This window comes from Bombina bombina, chromosome 4 (genome assembly GCF_027579735.1).
Source record: "Bombina bombina isolate aBomBom1 chromosome 4, aBomBom1.pri, whole genome shotgun sequence".
Lineage (NCBI taxonomy): Eukaryota > Metazoa > Chordata > Amphibia > Anura > Bombinatoridae > Bombina > Bombina bombina.
The window spans coordinates 413,915,558-413,935,410 of NC_069502.1; the positions used below are offsets into that span (position 1 = coordinate 413,915,558).

A 19,853-nucleotide genomic window follows, 5' to 3' on the forward strand; every position below is an offset into this window, starting at 1 on the left:
TGTTGGGATGTTGCTTCGGATAGTATGTGTTTTGTTTAAAAAGTAGTCTGCCAGGTCTTGAGCACTAAAGACAGATGGGGTGGTGGAGCAGGTGGGTAGAGGAGAGAGTTAAAGGTGGACAAGAGTCATTTAGGGTTTGAGGAAAGAGTAGATAGGAGAGAAGAGAAGTAGGTTTGCTTGGCTAAGTGAAGGGCAGAAGTGTATGAACGAAGAATAAACTTATAGTGTATGAAATCAGGTTCAGAGTGAGTTTTCCTCCAGACACGCTCAGCAGTACCGGAGCATATTTGCAAATAGCGTGTTTGCTGAGCATGCCAGGGCTGTAACTGACGGCGTGGTGTTTTGCGCAGCTGGGGAGGTGCAAGTGTGGCTAATGCAGAGGAGAGAGTTTTGTGATAGTGGGCTGTATTAAGATCAGGGCAGGTTATAGTGGAAGTGTGAGGGAGGAGATTTTGAATGATTTTTGAAAATTGGAGCGGATCCACAGCATGTGTATTTCTACAGGTGCGGGGGCGGGATGGAGAAGTGGGTTTAGCTATTGCATTAATATTATAGGTGGCCAGGTGATGGTCTGAAATGGGAAAAGGGCGACAGGTGGTGTCAGATATAGAGCAGAGGTAGGAAAATACCAGGTCGATGGAGTGTCCATCACAGTGAGTCAGAAATAGGGTGGATTGTGAGAGACCGAAGGAGGATGTGAGTGAAACATATATTTGAATATTGTTATATAGTTATAAATCTTACATATTGCAAAATAACTTTATTTAAACATATTTGAATATTGCATGTTAAGCATATGGAAAAAAAATGATATCCTTTATCTACAGGATATAACAAATCATTTATTTATAGGAAATGTATATGAAAGATTTAAAATATATCTTTCATTTATAGTAAGTTAAAGTGTCTTTCTGAAAGAATCTATTTCTTACTGTTGGTATAGTTTTTAATTAAACATTTTATAGCAATTGTAATTTGCAAACTAGCACAGTCTTAGCTAAACATTTACATAGCAGCTTTTATTCAGACAAGCATACTATGAACAAACTTTATTGCAAAGTTAAGCACTGTATTAGCTAAAATTACATGTACAAATACAAGTGTAGCATAAATCTGGCCACAGTGTGTGTGTACATATGTATTTATGTATTTATATGTGTATATACAGTATGTATTTACAGACATATATACACATATGAACACATAAATACATATATATATATATATATATATATATACACAAGAGCAAACAATAGCGTCAGCACAATGCTTAAAAGATTCTTCTTTTATTTAAACAACATCAGGATAAAATACAGCAATGTTTCGAGTCACTTGGACCCTTAGTCATGCTACAGATTAAGGTTAGACACCTCCCTTATATACCACCTGTATGCAAAGTGGCTTAATTAGCTTAATTAGAGACACTTGTTATTAATATTTCAAATTATCAACTTACTGATGATGAATTTGCTGTGTTAAATAAAGGGTTATCATTTTGCCCCACTACATATGTAAATGAATTTACACTTGAAAAAGATCTGTATAGATTTTTTAGAAATTTAAGGCTAAAAGCATTCTTTAATACACCGCAAGAAAATGTGGTTAATATCACTGAAAGTACACATAATGAAGATATGGGTTTTGATACACGCACTCTAGGGTTAAAAAATAAGTCCAAGTTTGTACCTAACACCTCTAACCTTGGAGTGGAGACATATATCAAATTTGTACAGACTGATATCAAAAAGATGTATTCAGATAAAAAAATCCAGAATTATTGATAACATTACCTTATCTGAACGTAAGGCTCTTAAAAATGTATCAAGCAATAACTCTATTATAATTAAAAACGCTGACAAGGGCGGAGCTGTAGTTGTTTTAGATAAACAATATTATATACAAGAGATATTAATGCAACTATCTGATGGAGGTGTATATTTAATTCTGGATCTTGATCCATTGCCAGACATTCAGAAAGAAATTTCATCAACTGTAAACAATGCATTGCTAAAAAAGGTAATTACTAATGATCTCGCTACATTTTTGATAAAAAAAAGATCCCATTACACCGGTGTTTTATACAACACCAAAAATTCATAAAAACTTAAGAGAACCTCCGGGTAGGCCGATCGTTGCAAGTACAGATTCGGTCTTTACGAATATTGCCATTTTCCTTGATACAATTTTAAATCCCATGACTGGAACCCAGAAATCTTTTCTTAAAGACACAGGGGACTTCTTGGAAAAAATTTAAAGTATTGTAGTAGATGAAGTGGACATACTCTTCTCTTAAGATATTGTTAGCTTGTATACAGCCATCCCCCATGAGGCAGGGGTACAGGCAGTGTTAGAACTACTAAGACATGGAAATATAAACCAATTCAAAATGTGTATTTGTAGAAGAGATGCTCAATATTGTATTGTATTTGAATTACTTCTTATTCCAGGACACATACTACCTCCAGAGAAAGGGCACGGCTATTGGCTCCAATGTGGCCCCTACATATGCCAATATCTTTGTAAGCCAATTTGAAAAGAAATTTGTATATACTAATGAACTCTATCAGGCAAATTGTAAGATTTGGCTTCGTTATATAGATGATATTTTTGGCGTATGGAGGGGCCCACTGGAGACATTACAGCTATTTGTTGATGAGCTTAATGGCAATACAAAATGTTTAAAATTCACATTAAATCATTCTAAAGATAATGTGAGGTATTTAGACACATTGGTGTACAAACAAAGGGGTAACTTAGCTACAGATTTGTATTGATAACCCACTAATCGTAACACGCTATTACATTTTAATAGCTATCACCCAAGTCGAGTATTTAAGTCTATCCATAAAAGCCATTTTTTTAGGACAGCAAGAAATGTACAAGATAAACAGCTACAAGATAAGAGAATGAAACAAATGGCCAAGAAATCTATAGACAGAGGCTATAATTATAGATTGTGAACATGCAGTGATAAATGAAACGGCAGTAACCATGAAAATAAAACAACACAAAGAGAAAAAACAACTTATTTTCTCATCAAAATACAATCAATATAGTGAGAATATTTCCAAAATAATTAGGAAACACTGGTATCTGCTAGGCAAATAAAATCACCATATTGTGGAATTTAGTCAACTGCCCATTAATTCATACAAGAGAGTGAAAAACATCAGGGACCTTGTTGTAAAGGCTGATGTGGGTAGCAATAGAAAGGAAACAATAAATTATCTTACTACTGCCAATAAGGGGTCATACCCCTGTTTGCACTGTGCGCAGTGTAATTCAATGATAAAAGGGAAATATGTTGCCCAAATTAATGATAACAAAAAAGAGAAATTAATGGCCTTTTCAACTGTGATACAGAATATGTAGTTTACATCTTGAAATGCCCATGTGGGCGGGGCTATGTGGACGAGACAATTAACCCTATAAAGGACAGGATAAGTGCACACAAATCATCTAGAAGATGTAAAGATATGACATTGCCAGCTTCATCACACTTTATATCAGCAGGACATACTGTAACCCAGTTGAGGTTTCAGGTGATTGACCACATTCCCAAACAAAGGAGAGGAGGCAACAGAGAGTTGTTGCTTAAAAAGAGGGAAGTATGGTGGATACAACACCTTAAAACTTTATATCCGAATGGGTTAAACAAAGATTATGATCTCCATTTGTTTTTATGATTTTTTATATAATGAGTGTATTTATACATAATATTTGTATTTTAAGGTTATATTCCATCTTGTATGATATTGACTCAATATACAATATGAAGAACTATTATGTTATGTTAAATTAAATACTGCACAGAGAATTTTTGTGAAAGAAATATCATTATCAGAAACCTGACCGGTAGGGGGTATCAACATAATTTTTTCTCAGGAAAACCAAGAAAGCTATTTAAGCCACTTTGCATACAGGTGGTATATAAGGGAGGTGTCTAAACTTAATCTGTAGCATGACTAAGGGTCCAAGTGAATTGAAACGTTGCTGCATTTTATCCTGATGTTGTTTAAATAAAAGAAGAATCTTTTAAGCATTGTGCTGACGCTATTGTTTGTTCTAGCAGATTTATATATAGGAGGGTGGCAGGCCTCCTCAGCGTGCGTGCACAAGTGTTGAAAAGCTGTTAAAATTTACTATAGACCAGAGCTTTCCAAACTTTTCATGTCGGTGACACACTTTGTAGACCTACATCATTTCGCGACACAGTAATTCAGTTGTACTAGCAAAAAGGAGGTTAAACTAACTTGTTTTAAAAGATACGGACACAAACATAAATTATATAATAACAAAATGCATTTACAAGTAACAGTATGTATGTGCAAGAATTAAAAAAGTTTAATACCACTAATAGCTACTTACTATTTTAATGGGATGTATGAGGTTGATGGGATGAACACAGTTTCAGAATATTTGGTGTAATATTAGATAAAGACACTCACATTTCATCATCAAGCATTTTTAAGCTTCCACTTCCTATCCATATATCAAGAGCAGGAGCAGCAATGCACTATTGGGAGCCTGTTGCAAAAAATCCCACTGACTTCTGACTTCAGCTCAGCGTTTAAGCTGCCACCCTCAGAGCTCTGTGAGTCCGACTGACTACTGCCCGTGCTGCAAACACACTGCTGTCCCACTCACTGGCTACACTTGCAGTCACGAGCCAATTAAGGAGACTACACGTGCTGTCAGGAGCCAATGTGCCGGCAAATCCACCAATGGTAATAGTTTCAGTTCCCACTGAGCTGTGCCAATTGGTTAAGATGATCTGTGACCCACTAGGTATCAATCACGTGTCAACCATGTGATATGGTAGCAGGCAGGTGGAAAGTCAGAAACCAAAAAACAATTTAAAAAAAAATAAAAAATTTAAAAACATTTGTGCTTAAGCAGGGACACACCTACACACTGCTGCCGACACACTAGTGTGTCCCGACACACAGTTTGGAAAGCACTGCTATAGACTCTCATTCCTAGAGAGGTATAGTTGAAAAGTGCTGGACTTAACAAGTTTGTTGGTTTTATATATATATATATATATATATATATATATATATACACACCAGCCACTTTATTAGTTACACCTGTTCAATTGCTTGGTAACACAAATTGCTAATCAGCCAATCACAAGGCAGCAACTCAATGCATTTAGGCATCTAGATATGGTGAAAACGACTTGCTGAAGTTCAAACCGAGCATCAGAATGGATAAGAAAGGGGATTTAAGAGACTTTAAATGTGGCATGATTGTTGGTGCCAGAGTATTTAAAAAACTGCTGATCTACTGGGATTTTCACGCACAACCAACTCTAGGTGTAAGGATACGATAGGTTTTTACTAAGATTTGTCTTTTTTTTTTTAAAAAAAGAAAGATCACAGCTGCAGAACATAGAAACAGTTGTATACCTTTAAATATATTGAATGCATCACTTTAACTATTTTAAGACTACTTATTGTTTTTAAGTGAAGTTAATACAGGAGGAACATGAGAGAAATAACTTCCAATAAAATTATATGTTGCTATGGAGCAAACACATAAACAAATTACACATGTTCAAGTGACTTCATTAACTACTGTAGCAAGCAGTAGAATAGATACTTTGGATTTGAGATGTGACGAAGTAGATTCCTTAATCTGACCACGCAGGTAACTTTGTTTCTAGTCAGGAGAAAGTGTAGTGGTGAAGTGGAAAGGGGGGAGCTTAAGTCTGTGATAGTAAAGGTAAAAGTTCTTGTATAAACTTAAGCAGAAAATAGCAAAGGATAGTATAATAGTAGTATGGTATACTCACAACACTTCAAGGTATTCTGATTGAAACAAATGTATTAAAACCGCTGAGAGAGACACTGACAAAATCACTTGTTTGGAATGCGAGCTGGACGCTGTCTGTGTAAAAGCTGTGAAGGTGAATAAAACACAGTGGATCAAACAAATGGTTTATTTTAGAGTAATCCAAGAAAAACATACACTGGATAGCAGAAATTGAATCCAAAGGAAAAGTATATCCGATGAAGGTAGACAAAATTTTCAGGTAGCAATAAGTAGCAGCAACCTAGAATGAGCTCAGAGAAAGAGCAAGTGAAGTCTTCCACAGACTCAAAATACTAATCACCTAGATAAGGTGTGTGCAGAAATTTAATGGGGAAGTAGGTTGGGCCAAATAGGTGAAAGGAAGGTTCCTGACACTAGAGTTTACAGAGAATGGTCAGAAAAAGAGAAAATATCCAGTGAGCGGCAGTTGTGTGGACGGAAATGCCTTGTTGATGTCAGAGGAGAATGGTCAGACTGGTTCGAGATGATAGAAAGGCAACAGTAACTCTAACCACTCGTTACAACCAAGGTATGCAGAATACCATCTCTGAACTCACAACACCTCGAACCTTGAAGCAGATGCGCTACAGCAGCAAAAGACCTCACCGGGTGCCACTTCTGTCAGCTAAGAACAGGAAACTGACACTAGAATTCACACAGGCTCACCAAACTTGGAAAATAGAAGATTGGAAAAGCGTTGCCTGGTCTGATGAGTCTCGAATTCAGCTGCAACATTCAGATGGTAGGGTCAGAATTTGGCATAAACAACATGAAGTAATGTATGCTTAGGAGCCATCCCATTTGTAGAGCACTATATAACACCAGTTTTGCAAGAATGTTATCAATTTGCAAGAACACTGGATGGCAGCACTATTTCCTGCCATATAGTGCTCCAGATGCCTACCTAGGTATTTCTTCAACACAGATTATCATGGGAATGAAGCAAATTTGATAATAGAAGTAAATTTGAAAATTTATAAACATATATTTTGATATATTTTTATATTTTTTTCTCTTCACTAATAATATATATATATATATATATATATATATATATATATATATATATATATAAACTAATAAAACATAAGACATAGAGATATCAATTTTCTAGTGAACAACACAAATAGACAAAGGCCACAACATTTATCAATTCAATAAGCATCACTTTACTTATCTTACTGATGTTATTAATAGTGGGTGTTCCAGCCATTTGTATCTATAGTTGCACAGTACATTGTTTCTTGCATAACAAATGAGAACCACTAGCAAGATTTAAAAACAATTGCAACCACAGCACTTGCAAAATGATTTATGCCAGTGTTTATAACTGTAAAATATTCTTGTCTATTTTGCATGGGTCTCACTATATCAAATCTGACAAAGTTATCCTGTGTTTCTTCTTCCTTTATGTTCTTCATTTTTTTTTTACATGTGGACAGATTTTCTAGAGGAATTTTTATTTTTATTTTCATTTTTTGTTCTGAGATTTTTTAAAGAAATTTGTGTGCTGCCAGTAGCCTACATTTCTTTCTATGCACCAGAAAGTGATCATTTATAAGAAAGATGTAACTTCATGATTATAATGCAGATTAACTTCCGATCATTTTATAAAACTCATTACTGTAATTTTGCCTTATTTGTTTTTCTTCTATGTATGAATTGAAACAAAACTTGTTACCTTTTTTAATATAGATATAGGGATATTGTACTCAAGCCTTTTCTCAAACAGATATAAGTTGTTTAATTTGAAACTGAAACTAATACAGCAGTACTACTAATGTGCCCTGGCTTATAGTTACTAGCGTATATTGCACTTAATTTTAATATTGCTTTAGAATATGTTGCCTCCCTACAAATAAATTATAAAATTAATAATAATGCTCAGTGACTGATAGGTACCTCTTGCTAATGCTCTAGATATAGAAGTTGTGTACTTTGGAATTTAGTGTGTACAAGTAATACTGCTATATTAGCTTCAATTTCAATTTTAACAGATTTTAACTTTTTTTCAAGCAAAAAAATAAAATCAGTATGTTTAAAGGCTGCACTTTCATATGGCTGATAAACAAATTTTCAGTACCCTATCCCTTTACATTGAAGCTTCTTTTTTACAATACCTTTCTTTATGGAAAGCAGACCGGCGATCCTCCGCCTGCAGCTCCTGCTGTAGTTAGCAGAGCAATGACGAATCCGGCTTCCTCCAATCGTTGCATGCCTCATGAGCTGGACACCAAAGGGGGCATGCAATGATTAGAGGAACCTGGATTTGTCTAACTACAGCAGGAGCTGCAGGCGGAGTAATGCGGGACTGCTATCCATAAAAAAAGGGAAAGTATTTTAAAAAAGAAGCTTCAATGTAAAGTTTCATGAATGAAAGTACTCCTTTTTTTTAAGAGTATTTTTAGATACTGGGCACTTTGTCATTAAACTTTACATTCACTTTAATGCTGTGGGATTTCAGATGTTTTGCTTCAGATTGGCAGTTGTATAAACATTTTAGGCAATAGTTGTACATACTTCTCAGTCCTAATGTAACATTTTATTAAACAAAAATATAACTTTTTAATATTACTGCATATTTGTCTCCTTCAGTGTTTGCATCTTAGGAAATGAAACTTTTGCAAGCAATGTTTCCATGTTCAGTAACCAGAGCAGTATCTCTACAACAGAAAGTGGAAATGGGGTATTTAAATTGAACATTAGCCATAAGAGCTATGAAACTACAACACTGTGGCCCCTGACTACTATTCACTGCATAATTGTTGCTTTTGTGTTCTCCAAAGGGAAGCCATTTCGACAGCCAATATACACTAATTGTAAGTATTTATGTAGAGGGAATTTTTATCACTTGTTTGAATTATAGCAGACGTCAGAGAATAATTTATAGGGACCTGTTATTCAAATGAAATCACAGCTACTCTATTTTTCTCTTCTTATCTAATTAATTTCCGGTGACCTCATTGTGTCCCTTTACATCAAAAGTTTGTTTCCCCCCTCAGTTTTCGTATAACCCTCACTCGGTTTTTACCTTCACAGTCCCTGTAAGGTGCAATAGACTTTTTTTTGACAAGGTCCAAACTGCATTTATTAGATTTGATGTACATGTGAAGAGCACATAGCCAGTAGCATATAATTATGTGCATGTTTTTATTCTAACAACATTTTGCTATAATGAAGAACTGACATTGTTTAACCCCTTAGTGACCAGACCATTTTTCAATTTTCTTACCATTAAGGACCAGGGCTATTTTTACATTTCTGCAGTGTTTGTGTTTAGCTGTAATTTGTCTCTTATTTATTTACTGTACCCATACCGTTTGTCTTGACATTAAATGGACTTTCTAAAGATACAATTATTTTCATCATATCCTATAATTTACTATAATGTTTTTATAAAACATGATAACAAAATTGAAAAAAAACACACTTTTTCTAACTTTGACCCCCAAAATCTGTTACACATCTGCAACCACCAAAAAACACCCATGCTAAATAGTTTCTAAATTTTGTCCTGAGTTTAGAAATACCCAATGTTTACATGTTCTTTGCTTTTTTTTGCAAATTATAGGGCAATAAGTACAAGTAGCACTTTGCTATTTCCAAACCATTTTTTTTTTCAAAATTAGCAATAGTTATATTGTAACACTGATATCTGTCAGGAATCCCTGAATATTCCTTGACATGTATATATTTTTTTTTAGTAGACAACCCAAAGTATTGATCTAGGCCCATTTTGGTACATTTCATGACACCATTTCACCGCCAAATCCTATCAAATACATTTTTTTTTTAACTTTTTCACAAACTTTAGGTTTCTCACTAAAATTATTTACAAACAGCTTGTGCAATTATGGCACAAATGGTTGTAAATGCTTCTCTAGGATCCCCTTTGTTCAGAAATAGCATACATTTATGGCTTTGGCATTACTTTTTGGTAATTAGAAGGCCGCTAAATGCCGCTGTGCACCACACTTGTATTATGCCCAGCAGTGAAGAGGTTAATTAGGTAGTTTGTAGGGTTCATTTTAGCCTTAGTGTGGTGTAGTAGAAAACCCAAAGTATTGATCTAGGCCCATTTTGGTATATTTCATGCCACCATTTCACCACCAAATGCGATCAAATAAAAAAATCGTTTAACTTTTTCACAAACTTTATTACTAACTTTAGGTTTCTCACTGAAATTATTTACAAACAGCTTGTGCAATTATGGCACAAATGGTTGTAAATGCTTCTCTGGGGTCCCCTTTGTTCAGAAATAGCAGACATATATGGCTTTGGTGTTGCTTTTTGGTAATTAAAAGGTCGCTAAATGTCATAAAAGGCTATCTGCCAGTACCCAATTTGCTAAAAAAAAGGTGTTTTTATTTTTTTGGCAAAAAAGCCAATTTTCTGTAGTGTAGCTGCCCCCCCAATAGTCTACCCCCTCCCAGATCCCTTTCTTTACATTTAATTACCCCCCTTTTCCCTCTCCCTCCATCCCATGCAAAAAAAAATATGTTATGTACTAGCACCATTACTAGTACGATTGGCACCATTGCTGGCCAATGCAGAGAGGGCCACAGAGTGGCTTTCGCTGCATCGGTGGGTAAAAAAGGTTATTGCAGTGATGCCTCAATATCGAGGCATCACTGCAATACCTTGAAAGTGGCTGGAAGTAAACACGTTTGCTTCCAGTGCTTGAAACCCCAAAGGATGTGCCAGGCACCTCCCTGGTCATTAACTGACACTTTATGTAGGATGTGCCAGGCACATCCTTGGTCGTTAAGGGGTTAAAGGGATACTAAACCCAAATTTTTCCTTTCATGATTCAGATAGAGCATGTTATTTTAAACAACTTTCTAATTTACTCCTATTAACAATTTTTCTATGTTCTTTGCTATCTTTATTTAAACGATGATGTCATCACACAACTTTATTTAAAACTGACAATTGTCAGTTATAGGTATAGGGGGCATGCTGCTTAGATGCCTATATCTCAGCTACAGACCCCCAAGACCTACCATTGGAAAGGTAATCAATCCTTTCCAATAGTATAAGTCTTTGGGTGTAGAATGAAAAATAAAAAAGTAAAAATAAAAATACTTAAAAAAGTTAAAAAAATAAAGGATTTGGGGGTCTTTAAAGGCACATAAATAAAGATCAAAATTGCCTAGAGACCCCCAAAATACATTTTATAAAAATAAAACTCACCGTGGTAACCAGCGTTACAGCAGTGATCACCTAGCTGAGAAATGTTGCATTCCATTTTACAATACAGACCAATATTATATTTGTAATCCCATGATCACCTGGATAATGTGGTTACAAATTAATAAATGTAGAGGAATGCTAATTAAAAAAAACAAAACACCAAATATTATTTTTATAATCAGTCTTTTAGCGTGCGTGGAAGATGAGTAAAACACCCTTTTTACGCAGCTCTCTCCATCTTTTAAAACTTCTGTATTTTTACTGCAAAAAAACTCATTTTTTGCAATAAAAATTATATATTTTCTAGTGTCATAATTCCTTTAAAAATATCTTGTTATTTTGTAAAGAACGAAAAACAAAAGAAAATGTATACAATACGGATAAGCACTCCCCTCTAGTCAGAACTGCTGCCTTCCAACAGTCTTTCCCAAAGGCTGTTAAATCGATATAGGTTGCAGAAAGAGGTGCTGGTTCATAGGGGTTTTCAGAAGGTTCCTCTCTGTGTTCCACGATTCCTCCAAAAGAGCTATATCTGTATCTGTTTAGAGAATATCACATTGGTGTAGTGTTTCTAAACACCTTGCAAATAAGTGTAGAATACTCACAGAATGGTATTAGACAAACGGCTCCACAAGTGGCTCCACAAACGGTCAGGAAAGAAAAAACAAATTTCTTTGGATAAAAATGTCGGTTTATAATATTTCTAGAAAGTACACACCAAGCCGCATCAAATGAGGGGCCATATTTATTGCTATCACAAAAATAGACAATGTAATAATATGTGGAATATGGCTCTTTGCTAAAAAATTTTTTATATATATATATATATATATATATATATATATAAGCACCATATTTCATTAATTGTTGCGCACCTCAATTATGTGCTAGAGATACATGTAGCCCCTCATTTGATGCACCAAAAGGTGTACTTTCTACAAATGCGTGCTTTGTGTACCATATTTTAATTTTCCAAGTGGCTAAAACTGTTCAATTGCAGACATGGCATTGTCTAAAATAAAAATAGCCTTTCATCTTTTATGAGTTATATCTGCAATCAGACAGCTGTAGAAACCTGGGAAACTAAGATACATTGAATAAAGTACACATTTTTGGAAAGTACACCCCTTGGCCCATCATACTAGAGTCTACATGTATTGCCAGCACAAAAATAGACAAGGTAATAATAAGTGGAATATGGCTCTTTGCTTTTTAAGCAATGCAACTTATTCCATTAATTGCTGTGCACCCCAAATTCATGATAGAAATACTTGTAGCCCCTCATTTGATCCACCAATGGGGTGTACTTTCTGCAAATGTGTGCTTTGTGTACCCCATTTTAATTTTTCAAGTGGCTAGAACTGTTTAATTGATGAAAACAGTACAGTAAATTCTAAGATGCTGTTTTTGATAATGTATCAAATTGATATGCGTGCAATAGAACAGTGGGAAAAAAAACTGTGAAATGTTCTTAATTTCTGCTTATTTCAGACAGGTTACCTACTAAAAAATATTTATCCACAAAGGTTTTGATGATAGAGCTTAGACAAATAAATTTACATACTATTATTTATTGAGTCGAGTAAATAAATACACCTTTTTTTCACATTTAACGCACTATTTTTTTAACCTGATGATACATACACATAAAATAATGGTATATTTTGAATCTGCTGGGTCTGCTGAAAAAAAAACAATTCATAGTTTGTATAGTTTATTTACACAAACTTTACTTCTAAAAATGTTTAAACATGAACTTCAACAAAAAGCTCAAAACCAGCTTAGCCCACAGGTGGGAAATAGCTTAGCAGTGAAAGGGTTAATAATTCCTGGACTGATACAACCAGGGTGATTAAAAAATTGTTTTTCTAGGAGCAGGAATCACTGCTCGTATCACTCACATCGGGTAACTATGAGCAGGCTGGGAACATTGTCCATCTGCAGCTTCTTATATGGGGCTGAAAGAATCATAGATTTTGGTGGCAGATAAAATCCATGTTTTGCTGCTTATGATGGTTTAGTAAATCACGTATGTTAATTATATTTTTTCATAGACAAAAAGACATAATAAAATGTTATAGGTTGTGAAAGCACTGAAAATGTATCTTATTCTGTCCCTCCTTTTATTGCAGACATATTTTCTATTGTGCTAATGGCCCAGATTGGGGTTTGCATTTTCCTGTTGTTTGCAGATATTGAGAAAATATATAATATAATGGAGGTAAGTAACATTTTATAATGATTAATGGTAAAGGGCAAACTATTGATATAGCTGGCAATATAAGGAATTTTAGATCCTAAAGAAATTAATAGTTAATTCATGATACAATCAATAAAGAAAGTACACTGAATAGTTCAACAATTTTATTTTTCTAAATTATAACAAAATGTTATATCTCATGCACCAATTGGCATTTAGTTTTAGTTTTCTTATCTAAAAAGAAGCATTTCAAACGGAAAGTGTAGGTAAAAAAAGTGGAGTCAAATAATTTAGGTTTCTGCGTTGGGGTCAAAGCTCTTATAAGAGTCGGGGTAAGGACAATATCGCTGCCATATATGAGTCAATAATAAGCACAAATACTATTATAGATTCATAGGTAATGAGGCTGTATAAGAAGCACACAGTGGAACATGAGCTAAAATTAAGAGAACAAGTTAAGAATAGCAGGTGTGCAGGAAGATCTTTGGAACAGCTAAAATCAGGAGCCAGCACAGGCACACAGAGGCACAAATGTTTGTCATACAGACATCTAGAAGGATGTAGGTAGGGTATGCTGACTAGGGAAGTACGGTTGAGCTGGAGTGTGTGGTAAGATGAGAAGATGGCAGTTGACAAAGTGGCTTCACAACAAAGACAGTCACTAGACGGTATTTCCACATATAAGTGGAACATGACAGACAATAACTGAGCACCGCATAGGCATGGTTGATGCTAAACTAGTGTAGATATGGCAAGAACAGTACAATGTCAGGCAGCATTTGTATAAAGCAGGACTGATGCAGTGTCAGGTAGGGTTGGTATAAAGCAGGACTGATGCAGTGTCAGGCAGGGTTGGTATAAAGCAGGACTGATGCAGTGTCAGGCAGGGTTGGTATAAAGCAGGACTGATGCAGTGTCAGGTAGGGTTGGTATAAAGCAGGACTGATGCAGTGTCAGGTAGGGTTGGTATAAAGCAGGACTGATGCAGTGTCAGGCAGGGTTGGTATAAAGTAGGACTGATGCAGTGTCAGGCAGGGTTGGTATAAAGCAGGACTGATGCAGTGTCAGGTAGGGTTGGTATAAAGCAGGACTAATGCAGTGTCAGGCAGGGTTGATATAAAGCAGGACTGATGCAGTGTCAGGTAGGGTAAGTATAAAGCAGGACTGATGCAGTGTCAGGCAGGGTTGGTATAAAGCAGGACTGATCCAGTGTCAGGCAGGGTTGGTATAAAGCAGGACTGATGCAGTGTCAGGCAGGTTGATATAAAGCAGGACTAATTAAGTGTCAGGCAGGGTTGGTATAAAGCAGGACTGATGCAGTGTCAGACAGGTTTGGTACAAAGCAGGACTGATGCAGTGTCAGACAGGTTTGGTACAAAGCAGGACTGATGCAGTGTCAGACAGGGTTGATATAAAGTAGGTCTAATGCAGTGTCAGGCTGGGTTGGTACAAAGCAGGACTGGTACAGTGTCAGGCAGGGTTGGTACAAAACACCACTGGTGCAGTGTCTGACAGGGTTGGTACAAAACAGGACTGATGCAGTGTCAGGCAGGGTTAGTACAAAACAGGACTGATGCGGCATCATGAGTTTTATGATAAGCAAATGACTGGAAAGTATTTAGCTATTCAAGCAAACCTCACTTACTTTTAATTATTGCATTCCACTGACACATGCTTGGAGACATCAAGTATACCCAAGGAACACCAGATTCACCCACCCACTCACTGTCACTGACACTGCCAGGCCCATTTAACAAATTTAAATAGTAAAGAGGTTTCAATTGAATTTTATAAAGCTCATAAAGGATCTGGTGGATTAAGCACTGACAGCTTGTTATAAAAACAAGTTTTATTGCATTAATCTCAAAGACTTTAGTCTACAAGCAGTAAAATAGTCATTCATTTTGTTTTATTTAAAAAGCAGATGCTTAAGTTAAATAGCTTTCTTGGTATTAATTATATTATTCATTCACAGCTTGTATGCACACCTATTGGTTGGAGAATCACTATCTTCATTATATTGATAGTCACTACTGCTGTCTCTATCTTAGCTGAGGTAAGACATATGTTCCAGGAATATTTTATTTGCTTTTTTTAAGGACAAAACTTTAGACAATAGCTGTTAAGACAATGGACAGAAAAGATAATACCATCCAGCAAGATTGCAAAGCTTTACTTGTGTGTGTGTGTGTGTGTGTGTGTGTGTGTCTGCCAAATAACAGCAGCAGTAGGAATGCTGAGCAACTTAGTCAGACTTCCAACTTGTCATATGCTGTTGTTAATAGAACTTAAGTTTATAAGGGGTCAAATTATGTTTCTAAATTGAAAAAATCTTGACCTCAACTAAAAAAAGAAAGTACAATTAATTACAAGAACATGTTTATATGTAATATTGCAAAAGGTAAACATTTGTAACCCTTCAGTTCAGAGTAATTTCACAACTTTTTTAAGGACAAAACTTTTAGACAATATTTACACGGTTGTTAACAAAAGCCATTAAAACAATGGCCAGAAAAGATAATACCATCAAGCAAGGTTACAAAGCTTTGTGTGTGTGGGTATGTGTATGTTTGTGTGTATGTGTTTGTGTGTGTGTATGTGTGTGTGTGTGTTTGTGTATGTGTCTATGTGTGTATGTGTGTGTTTGTGTATGTTTGTGTTTGTGTTTATGTGTGTGTGTATGTGTGTGTGTTTATGTGTGTGTGTGTATGTTTGTGTTTATGTGTGTGTATATGTGTATGTGTGTGTATGTGTGTTTGTGTGTGTGTGTTTGTGTGTGTGTATTTATGTGTTTGTTTATGTGTGTATGTATGTGTGTGTGTGTTTGTGTGTGTCTATGTGTGTATGTGCGTGTGTATTTATGTGTTTGTTTATGTGTATATGTGTGTGTGTGTTTGTATGTGTGTATGTGTTTGTGTGTGTATGTGTGTGTGTATGAGAGTATGTTTGTGTGTGTGTGTTTATGTGTGTTTGTGTATGTTTTTGTGTATGTGTGTGTGTGTTTGTGTGTGTGTTTATGTGTGTGCGTGTGTTTATGTGTGTGTGTGTGTGTATGTTTGTGTGTATGTGTGTGTGTATCTGTGTATTTTCTAAGTGTAAGGGGTCAAATTCTGTTTCTAAAAATGATAAAGTTGACTTAAACTTAAAAAGAAAGTAGTAGGAAAAGGCCACCATATGACCACCAAGTTTCTGAATGTGAAATGAAAATAGTGGTACCGTTACACTGATTATATTTTTGTGTGAAAGAGAATGAAAAAGTATGAAAGCTGATATCGCTTTACACAATACAAATAATGCTTTGAGGCCAACAATGGAAACATGGCCTTCTGTGTATGTATCATCATTTTCAAGCATGCTTATAAGATGGTTTTATTTTAAACAGGAGATGATAATAGAAAACAGAAAACTCTGGCTGCTACTAAAGAAATGTTTCAACTATAGATCGAAGAGCCAGTACAGAAAAACTATAAGGATGGTGGAAACAGATCCTGACTGGCCTCCAATTAACCGTACTTACCGAACCAAACCAGTCAGTCGACATACAAATGACAAAACACAAGAATATAACAACCCAGCATTTGAAAACAATGAGAAGCAAATGTTTTGAATATCTGAATTTGGTTGAGATTACAATAATGACTCATCCAGACTAATGTGCAGAGAGCCTAATAACTGTTTCATTGATTTAGAAAAACTAATAAAAGTTGTGTGCAATATTCAATTACTTTTCTGAATGTCCTCTAAATAGATCTGCAGGGAAGCATACTTACTCTGCAAATTCTATTCTCACATAGCCATATTTTACACTCGTAACAGCTGATTGTGTGGTAAAATTTAGGGAATTAGTTTTTGTGATACAATAAATATAATGATTAATTATCTTTGTAATTATTTGTAATTATCTATCAGTACTATAAAAGGCCATGAACATATTTTGATTGATTTATCTAGTTGATTATACCTACGCTCCTAAATTTTACACTTTTTAAACTCTCAAATTTGCAACTGGAAATGCACCGTACTACAAACCTTTCTTTAACTGGCCTTAGCTGGCCTTTAACTGGCCTTAGCAGAGGTGATAACATAAGATACTGCAAAAAAAATGTAAGTTTTACCAACAGAATGACAGTGACAAGACTTGTATTTTCCATTAATAAGCCCAGATCGGTTCCTCCTAATAAGACAAGTGGTGGGACAGCAAATGAGGGGTTAATACATGCATTAAGTTCTCACACTCCTTTAATTCTTAATTCTTTAATTACAAGATGTTTAAGGTCACTTTTACTTGAATTTGATGCTCTGGGTTATTAATAATTATAATAATAATAATAGTAATATATTAATATAACCATGTTTGTTATTAGAGATGTGCATTCGATTTCAGACGAATGAACATTTGTCACAAAAATGTAATTTTTGTTTTGTAAACCGAATGACGAAAATGAAAAAAAGAAAACAAAAAATACTGCCAACATTGGTCAGTATTCATTTGATTTCTCTAATATTTTTTTAAGGGTTAAATACTTACCTTAATATGCTGGAGAGCGCGATAACCCAATCCTCTTCTTGCCAGATCCTTGGCAATGCTAACAGGATGCTTAGTGCGCTCGGCTCCTAGGACCTACACTAAAGTTAGTGCAGACCCTGGGAATGAGAGCATTAAACCAGGTGCGAAAGGAGCTCTGGCAAGAAGAGGATCGGTTTAGTGTGCTCCCCAGAGCATGTTAATTTAAGTATTTATAGCTTCATTTGAACTTTTCACCTGTAGTTTTGAAACATTTACATTTGTTTAACAAAAAATAATGTAAATGTTTAATTTAAAATATCATTTTGTTTTAAATTAAACAAAAACCGAATAGAGCAGGCAACAAATATTCGGGGGAACTGAATTTCCTCGAATATCAAAAATGAAAATTTCATCCTTAACAAAATTTTCTGGCCTGCACATGTCTATTGGTTAGGCACAACTGGGGAATAGTTAAAGTGAAGGTAAACTTTGATGAATGAAAGCACGTTTTTTAAAAATACTATTAAAAACAGGGGCACTTTCATTCATCAAAGATTAGAAAGCAGCCGTTTTTATTAAAAACTTACCTTTTGTTTTTTTCACAGCCAGAGCAACTTCCCCCCACCCGTCATCAATGACTAATCTGGCTTCCTCCAATCACAGCTTTCTCCCAAGGGGAGTCATTGCCTGAGGCTATGCCGTGATTGGAGGAAGCTGGATTAGTCATTAATGACGTGTGAAGAGAGGATCTCCGGGTGCGGGAAGCTGCTCTGGCTGTGAAAAAAAACAAAGGTAAGTTTTTAATCAACACGGCTGCTTTCTAAACTTTGATGAATGAAAGTGTTCCTGTTTTTAATAGAATTTTAAAAAATCTGGCTTTCATTCATCAAAGTTTACCTTTACTTTAATAAAGGGATTATTTATCTTTTTTAAACAGTAAAAATTATTTTGTAGACTGTCCCTTTAAGTATTTAGTTACTAATCTTATATGCTGCAGGAATCATTAGAAAAGATATGAACATGCTCAACAACAATGTTAAAATAAATTATTGTCTTTTCTTTATTATGTAAATCATTACCATTAGGCTCAAACTACACAAGGCATTTGCTTATCTGCAACTGAACAAATATCTGTTATCTAAACATACATATATGAGGATTTTTAACTTATTGTGGGGCTATGCAATACTGTGTAATACATTGTAATTGATTATGTCAAATTGCTGCTCTAAATGTTATATCTTTTGCTATTAATATTTGTTATTTATATATTTTATTGCTTCCCATACAGTTTTGTTTATCTGTGCTAATTGACTTTTGAATATTTTTGTGTTACATTTGCAAAAAAGTTTCGGTTATAAATTTCTTTATTAGTGTTGTTCTCTGTCTCATGGCAAGTAATATAGATAGACCACACAAAATGTTCTCTCAATCAGGTGTGAAAATCCAGACACATTTCTGTTTGGGAGCGAGTGAGACGTTTTTATACTTCAAAAGAGGGATGCAATAAAATGAACAAGATATAGGACCAGATTACGAGTGGATCGCTAACAGTTACACGCAAACGTAAAGGGGTTTATCGCGGGTGTTTGTGCACTTTGGGTTTATCGCTCGCATTACAAGTTGAAAGTAAACGTTATCGCTTGAGCGCAATTGAAGTAAACGTGTGTCAGTTTAGCGCATTCTCAGAGCTCATTTTAACTGTTTCGCAAAACAAAAAAGTGTCAAAAAACACATCACAAATACATTACAAAGTACAGTCACACTCAAAATAACACTTTCTAATAAGAATTATTTAAAACAAATATTTCACAAAAAAATTTATATTGGCAAAAAAATATGAGTTCTCAGGTGTTCGAGAAAAAAAAGAAGCAGGCAAACGGCTTTAACAAATACATATACGTGTCTAAATATGTATATGTATGAATATATACAGGTGAAACTCGAAAAATTTGAATATTGTGCAAAAGTTAATTTATTTCACTAATGAAACCTAAAAGGTGAAACTAATATATGAGATAGACTCATTACAGGCAAAGCAAGATAGTTCAAGCCATGATTTGTCTTCATTGTGATGATTATAGCTTACAGCTCATGAAAACCCCAAATCCACAATCTCAGAAAATTAGAATTTTG

The 19,853-nt window shown here is 35.0% G+C and overlaps 1 protein-coding gene across 1 annotated transcript in view; it reads left to right on the plus strand.

Annotated features, from left to right (window-relative positions):
• Positions 1 to 19,095, plus strand: part of LOC128657505 (probable cation-transporting ATPase 13A4) — a 132,765-nt gene extending 113,670 nt beyond the window's left edge. The window contains exons 25-28 of the mRNA XM_053711872.1: positions 8,413 to 8,636; positions 13,143 to 13,231; positions 15,186 to 15,266; positions 16,593 to 19,095. Of these exons, the coding sequence (XP_053567847.1) occupies positions 8,413 to 8,636; positions 13,143 to 13,231; positions 15,186 to 15,266; positions 16,593 to 16,817 (619 nt within the window). The 3' untranslated portion in view covers positions 16,818 to 19,095. The remainder of the gene's footprint in view (positions 1 to 8,412; positions 8,637 to 13,142; positions 13,232 to 15,185; positions 15,267 to 16,592) is intronic.
• Positions 19,096 to 19,853: the final 758 nt, after the last annotated feature.